The 8,273-nt window shown below is 41.7% G+C and overlaps 1 protein-coding gene across 1 annotated transcript in view; it reads right to left on the reverse strand.

The window, feature by feature from the left end:
- TBC1D8 (TBC1 domain family member 8) overlaps window positions 1–8,272 on the reverse strand; it is a gene marked incomplete at its 5' end in the record, with an annotated part of 47,684 nt that extends 39,412 nt beyond the window's left edge. The window contains one exon of the mRNA XM_017736972.1: window positions 8,233–8,272. Coding sequence (XP_017592461.1) covers window positions 8,233–8,272 — 40 coding nt within the window. The remainder of the gene's footprint in view (window positions 1–8,232) is intronic.
- Window position 8,273: the final 1 nt, after the last annotated feature.

Raw genomic sequence — 8,273 nt, forward strand, 5'->3', positions numbered from 1 at the left:
AGAAACGCCCCCAGCCCGTCCCTTTGTTTTTTTTTTTTTTTTTTTTTTTTGGCGGGGGGAAGGAAGGGGAGAGGAAGGGGAAGAAGGAAGGAAAAAAAAGGAGAATTAAATCTAAGTGACAAGGAAGCCTTCAGCGTCACAACACTCAGTTTTGCTACCCTTTCAGTTCTATTTGGTTTTTAAGTAAGACATTTAATCACCACAGCCAGGATCTTTTGTTTAACCTGAACTCATACATCCATTACAAAGTGGGGAATGAAAGCCAATGTTGTTCAAAGAAGCAATTACATGTAGCACCTAGCAATGAGTCGGTAAGAAATTCTGATGGCACTCTTAAAATCTGGGGAGCAGCAGGTCAGATGCACACACAGAGGCACCTCTTCCCACACAGCCCTGAATCTCCCAAATCAAGAACCTACACCCTCTCTGCCAAAGTCAAAGGGATGACAGAGTCCAGCCTGCATCTCCAGTATCCTGGGGAACACCTTTAGTCACTGTATAAACAAACTGACTGCTGCAGAAGTTTGAAGCAGAGAGAAAATTGTCCTTCCACTTCTCCTAAGTCTACTTTGAAAAAAAAAATACTTGAGATTTCCACTGCACCCGGGAGCAGCTCAGCGGGACAGATGTACAACACCTGACTTACGAGTATCTGCCAAATCTAGCCATTCCAAGAAAACAGGCAGAGGCCCACTACCATACAAGGACCCAAACCAGATTGCCAAGATGCTCAGCGACTCCAAAGCTGAGGCTTCTCTCGGCTGCAGGCACCTGGCACTTTCAAAGACAAGAAAGCAATGGCACCACATGGTCTCTAGGGACTGCAGAGGCTGTTCTGCAGGGACGTGGAAAAGAGCACCTGGTGGCTACACTCACACATATCATGCCAAAGCCATGTTTTAAGTACTCATACCCTCTTTTTTTTTTTTATCAGACTCGGTTATTTTTGTAAGACAAAACCACCAAATTGAGGTATTTACAATTACAGTCAGAGACCAGCATGGCTCCAGTGCAAAACCATGAAGTGAAAAGCATGCCTTTGAATTCATCCTTAGGAGCTCACTGCAGCTTGCTACATCTGCTCCACCAGAGAAAGCTGGGGGCAGAAAGAAAAATAAGCCCAGTTGTCTGAAAAAAGCTGTACTTCACCAGAAAGGAGAAACCTCTTTTCAGAAGTGGAGGGAGCTAACAGCACAGGTTGCTTCCCAGTGGCTGCAATTTTAGAAGGAAAGTTGATACCTGCAAGAATCACTCTAAGCTGTTTAGGCACATGAACTGGGAGAAAAGAACAAATCAAACAATTCGGACGATCATAAAAATAAAGGGGTTTTTTTCTTTTTAAGGACAGTGAAATTGAACTAACAGCTTCCAATAAAGCAGAATTAATCTTGGCTCTTTAAGGCAGAGAAGCAAGCACTTCATACCGTGAATCCTAATTACACTTCTCCAAATAGCTTCCTCCATCCCGCAGTGATTTGCAAACAATTAGAGTCTCACAAGAGCCATGGTGGGCAGCAATTAGCCAGGCTAGAGGAGGCAAGCAAACTGGCTGAAGGAACAGCCCACCACCAGGCAGAACACAGGAAGAGACACGTGGATGTACCCGTTCCCTACCCCCTGCCATCCGTCCCTGTGCTCCAGCTGAAACAGAAAGCTGCTTTTCACACCAGCCAGGATAAGCTCAGCCTGACAAAAGGGCACTCCTGGGACAGCACCAAATAGCATGGATTGCTTGCCTAGCTCTGCAAGGCATCTCAGAAGCTCTCCCTAGGACCAATGTCCTTGCTGAGAGAGGGATGGGGGGATTATGAAGCTGATTCCTATCAGGCCTCAACCACCCCACCACATAGGAGCCCTAACTTGTGACTACAAACCCAAGGGCTGAGATGCAATGAGGACCACTGCAGCCTCTATCTCACTTCTTACAGCCCACCTAGAGAGTGCCATCCCCTGGGCATTACAGGCTAAGGTGGAAGCTTTTGAGCTGCACCAAAGTAGGATACAGCCCAGGGCACTGGCCATGAAGCTACTGTTGGCCAGTGGTGGCCCCCAGCATAAATGTTTGGGGACATCTCCATATCTTTCATATCATCCTGATTTGATTTCTCTAAAAGTTCAAAATTCAGATGTTTAGCAGGTTGTTACTTTCACTCAGGCCACCCTAAAATCCATGTTTTTGATGGATAATAAACACCATCAGTTATGCAAGGCCGCTAATGACAATGGCTAAATGCAACCACACTTTGTTGAATTTTGCAAAATTACATAAACAGGTTTTGATACAATACAGTACCTATTAGAAAGTATTTATTACATTTCTACCACCAGAAAAAAGAGTCTCGAAACTTATTTGGGTAAGTACATAAGAAAAAGGATGAAGGAGGTCTCCTCCAACGGCTGTAGGAAGGCTCTGTTTCCTTTGAAACGATAAGGGCTCACCACACTCAAAGATAAGCACAGGCAACATTAGATTTCAGCATACAGACCTAATGCTCCAAGTGTTTATTCACCCAGGAAAATACCCAACATCCAAGCCCTTACATTACTTCCAGCGCAGACCTCGCCAGATCAAACACTACCATCGGGAAAATTGGTTTCTGTTGAATTGGGACTTTTTTCAATCTGGTATGCAGAAACAAATTGTAATAAATTACTTAATTGTTATGCCCAGGTCCCAGTGCTCTGGAGAAGGTGGACATCAGAAATGTGGGGAGTTCAGGCATTTCACTATGATGGTGGGTGTCCCACGGTCCCCATGACTCCCATATCCCTGGATGTGATGCTGAGTGCTTGTGTCAGACCACCACATGCAGAGGAAAAGACCACACAGGAGGAAGAAGCGAGATGAATTATGTGCTGTCTCTCTTGTAATGGTGGAAATGGCGTCCCCACCCTGGAGCACCGATTATTTCTCCCCAGCACTGCTTCCCCACGGGCTGTCTCCCCAGGTGGGCATGCTGCCATGGCAAAGCACTCACAGCTGCTTATCTCAGTCCTCTGCCATCAGTCCAGTTCAAGCCAAGCCTATTTTTATAGCCCTGAAGGCCGCTGAGACAAATGCTTTGGTTCTCATGTTACAAGTACAAATACCTGAAAGTGTTTTCCACCTGAAAATGGACAAGAAGGTGGGATATACAAGCTGCTGCTGCAGCCCTGTAAATTATTCAGACATGCAGCACTACTTGGGGCAGTATAAAAAAGTCTCTCTTTTTTGGTGGGTGCTGTAAATAATGCTGAATAGACCAAACCAATGCTCAATTAACTCTGTCACCACAGACATGCTCATTTATTTTATAGGGAAGACATTTTTTCCTGTGAGGGTGGTGGGACACTGAAACAGGTCACCTAGAGAAATTGTGGATGCCCTATCCTGGAAGTGTTGAAGGCCAGGCTGGATGGGACTCCCAGCAACCTGGTCTAGTGGGAGCAGTTCCTGCCCATGGCAGGGGGGTTGGAACTAGATGATCTTTAAGGTCCCTCCAGCTCAAATCATTCTAGGATTTTCCTGCCTTTTTCTGTGCCATTTGGCCTCCACAGCATGGAAATAAAAAGCCACTGTAGCTGTTTACTGGATTAGTCTTGCACTAGGTGGTGGTCAGTCCTATGCAGACACAACCAACCCCTCCTTTCCAAGCATGGGTACTTCCTCACCATTAATATTAGCACTGTAACATTTCAACACAAGCACCTGCATTTCACCTTAGCCATCTCAGCACCACAGTGGTGCTTAGGAAACTCACCCCAGAAAGGCAAGCAGAGGCGGCCAGAGCAGCACACACAGCTCAGGGGGCTCAGAGGTCACAAACTGGGGTGCCTGACTTTGCAGGTAGTAGCCTGGCACCCTGCTCCTATCCTTCCTTCCAACTCATGCCTCCTGGCCAAACACTGTAACGGAGAAGCCATCCTCTTGGGAAAGAGCTTGTAAATATGCATTCTCTTAAAAAAAAAAAAGTTACAGTGAAATAAAGAGATTAAAAAGGGGAAAAAACCTGCCAATCTGAATTCCAGTTGTGGGCAAGGCTAGATAATGCTTTGACGAGAGTCCAAGCTTTCAATAAAGTATGCACATTTCTCCTCCTGTGCAAGGCTTCAGAGAGCTGTGCCTTAAAGAAACAAAACCATGAATACTGACAGTGATCATTGCCAATATCCTTTATTAACATCAATATTGGAAAAGATATAACATCTTCCTCTCCTCAGACTGCTCCATTTAAAATGAAAGTATTCTGTTGGGTTTGGGGTTTTTTTCATTAGCGCTCAGATTGAGTCTAACTTATTTTGGTACCCTGAACATATCTTATGACAAAAAGGCAAGCTGTTTTGAAGACTGTATTGGGGCAGATCTTTTAATATGGTTCTATGAATGTGCTACTCATTTTGCCTTTTGCCCCTCCAGAAAGTAAAGAAGACTATGGGGATTCTCATTTGCATTCCCTAGTAAAAATCCAAGTCTTCAGGTATTTTGGAACCTCTTCTGCTACAATGTAATGAAGAGGGGCAACCTAGATGAATTCCCCATCTGAGTTGCAGGAATCCTCAACCACTGTGGTCCTCTTCCTGCCTTTCCCAGAAATAGACTCCCTTATGAAATTATTTACTTCAGACCTTCGGAGATGCGCAGGGCCACTAAAAGCTGAGGTATTGACAATAATTACAGGACTGCTTGAATGGTAGAGTTTGAAAGAGCAGCAAAAGATCTTTTCATTTTTAATTTCCAGGAAAAATTTCCAGAGCTTATCAAGAACCATTTCTCTGTATGCTTAAAAAAACTAACATCCAAGCAAAGGAAAAATAAGGAAGAAAGGTCTTATTACACAACTAGTCAGTTCTCTGCTCACAACCAAGAGGTACTCTGTACATGAGTTCAAAAGCTATTGCCCTGCAGGAATTTTATTTAAAAGGAAAAATTAAAACCCTAAAATCGAACTTGGAAATGTATTTATCACACCTACCACATTTATTTTTATTAAAGTAATAATAAGGCTTAGATTCATATACAGAAGATGTTTTTTTCTGCCAGTGTGTTATCTTACATTTAAAAGTTGTGAACCATAAAGCTTTATAAGAGCTGAAAAAGAAATTATTTTCCTTTCAAAATGTTTGTCCTCTGCAAGTTGCAAACAACACAAAACTATATCCAGCTTGGAAAGTGCCCTGAACTGAAAATGGAGGCTGGAAGAATAGTAGGGGAAAATATCATAGCTAAATTAAAAACATGGGTAAAACAGGAAAAAAACATAATCTTTTATTGATCTACTTCAAGCAAGAAGTTAAAAAGCACTGTATCTCAACCAGACAAAAAGTTGCTTGAAACAAGAGTTCATTTTAAGGTCTTACTTAACCATATTTATAAAAGGAAAGATTCACAAGTGTTGCTAAGTGGGTTTTTATATGCTAGGAGTGTGCAATGTGAAGTACTGTATAAACAAAAACTGCAACTCTAGCTGCTTGGGAAGAGTGAAAGACTACTCTCAGTCCAGCACTCATGATGAAATCCTTCCCAATGCATCCCAGAACAAGCAGGTTTGCTGTCAAAATGCAGAAAACTAATCAAAGAGGAAAGTGCATGAAGGCTTCAACATCCCTTAATAAAAATTGAAGTAGTGATTCACTTAAAGGCTAAACCATCCTGCAGTATTTACCACAAGGCATTTGACAGTATTTTTGACTACTGACATCTAACTACTGACTACTGATGAAGCTTATCATTAATATGTAACCTCAGAACCAAAGACACTGGAAGTATGAAATCCAAGTAACTTTGACCTGTTAATCATGGCTATATCACAGGCCTTTTCTGTAGGGATTGCTAAAGGGCTCTCCAATTAGGCAAAGGAAACATAACCAAAGAATCAACATAAATCAATAAGCTAAACAATTTTTTTTCAATCTATAACTTAAAATTAGTTTTTAATTAAAAAATTATAATCCAGATTTTTAAAGTATTTCTAAACATTTCCAGTTTTCTTATTAAGCCTCTGATCCAGCAGAGCTGTCAAGTAGAGATCCAGGTAAAGTGGCAAGTTAAACATTTACTTGAAAAAGCATATCCCTAAGGAAGAAACCAGAATGAGGCTGGTCAGGTAATGAAGAGTTAAATACAACCCCCATCACTGTTTGTACCCTCTGCTTCCAAGCCCAGTGTGCATTTGGGAACTGCCCTAGGACACAAATTAAGTAACAGTAGGAAATAGTCTCTCACTTACAAACATCTGCTCAGCATCTGACAAAAACACAGTACACAAAGAAACACAGATATGAAAAAAAGTGCTTTTGTGCAAGCAATCATCTTTAGTCCATTCTTCAGGAATTAAATCCACATAAAATACACCCTCCAGCTGTGCTAACTTACTCTTACCTAATAGCTAAAATGCCCTGGTAAGGAGAAAGAATTATCCTAGAAGAAAGAAAGACAGGCAAATATGAGAATTGGGCCATAAACCAGATGTCCTCACACAGGTTCAGAGCAAATACCATGTTGTGGCAACACGCACATGGGCAACTCAGCCATCACACCCTTTACACCCTGGTGAAAGCAAATTACCTCACGGGTGGTCCACTGCCCATCTACACTCGTGTGAAACCTCATCTTCTGGGAGTTTTGTTCTGCTGATCCCACATGGGTCTAACACAGCCTGAGGACACACAGCCTCCTCCTCCCTGGAGGAGCTGTGAGATTCTCTTCCATTGTGGCACCCGCTTTCACGTACAGGATCTTCACATCTTTTAAACTTCTTTTTTATAAAGAGTAACTGCAATTGGCCAGGGATCAAGGTATTAAAGGGAAAACAGATATGGATATTGCTCTCACTTAAGCTTTGCTTCCCCACTAGAACAAACAAAAACTTCTAACTTTTGGCTTTACCACTTGGTAGACCATACTCTGAAATGTGGCAGAGCTTTCTGCCCTTCCACCAGTTTGGAAAAGACAGGTACTAATTAAGTGTCTCTGTAGTCATGTAAAGCAAGAATCAGAAGGTAAGATTTGCAGTGAAAGCAAACAGTTACCAGCAAAGCTTCGCTGTTTCTCAGTATCCATCTCCATTTCCTTCATTGCAAGTAAAAACGCTGAAAAAAAATTACACTATCCATCTAACCCCAGCTTAGTGCTCCTTAACTCTTGCATTTCTGGTTTTAGGACTCAAATTTCTAAGCCCTTTTAAATACAAACGTTTCCAAATGGCTTCAGAGGCTGTCAGAATCTACAGTTCCCTTGGAAAATGTGCGAGACAGGAGTGGCTTTCCTTTGCCAGCCAAGAAAAATTTGAGCAAGCCTGTGCACTGTAGATTCAGCAAAATGATTCACCTGAAATTTAACCAGAGAGAAAAGCAGTTTGTTTGGTTTAAACTTGCAAATTTATGTAGTGAAAAGCTCAGGCATGAGGCATTAACATTTGTGAAACTGAACCTCATGATTGTCCTGGACCCAAATCAAGCAGCTGTAAACGGCTATTTTTAACTCTGAAAATTAATCTGCATCGTCTTTACTGCCACAAAGGAGTGAAACTTCCATTTCATTAGTGATACACTGATAGCATGCGATCTACCAAGCCACAGTTCAGTTTTGTGCACTTTATGGACAGGTAGGATAAGCTCTGATTTTAAAAAAAAAAAAAAAAAAAAAAAAAAAAAAAAAAAAAAAGAGCAACAATGTAGAAAGCAGTATTATCAAACGGCAAGGTCAATAGTTCAGGAAAAAAAGGTTTTAATAAAATAAATAGCAAACGTGGTAATGCAGCTTCTTAAACTGCATAGAAAATACATTGATTTTGAAAATATCTAACCATCCTTTCAAATATATAAGTCACCATTAAAAATTCTCACTTTATAATATTCAAAACAGCCTCGTTTGCTTTTAAGTAAGAACTACATTATTAAACTATATTAATTCTCCAAAGCATTGTATACTTGAATTCAATTGCTGCTGCCTTTGAACCAAAAGTTTGGCCCAAAGTCCCTACGCTACAACGTCAGCGCAGCCTAACACATCCTTCTCGCTGGAGTTATTCACGGATCCACACTGTTGCGAGGGTACAGCGTGATCCTTCTCCGTGTATATATCCTTCACTACTCGTATCTGGAGTGCCACATGGATATAACGTGCCGGATCTACAGCCACCATAACCCGCAGTGTAATTAATGCAAAAAATAAGACAGAATGCACTTTTCCACAACATTGATTTAACCCCCTCCCCGTAACGTCTTGTATCATCCAAAAGCCAGGAATCTTACATGTATTTATATAGCTCTCGTTGTAGAAAGGGGAGGCGAGC

This window comes from Corvus brachyrhynchos, unplaced genomic scaffold (genome assembly GCF_000691975.1).
Source record: "Corvus brachyrhynchos isolate BGI_N302 unplaced genomic scaffold, ASM69197v1 scaffold83, whole genome shotgun sequence".
In the NCBI taxonomy this organism is placed as follows: Eukaryota; Metazoa; Chordata; class Aves; order Passeriformes; family Corvidae; genus Corvus; species Corvus brachyrhynchos.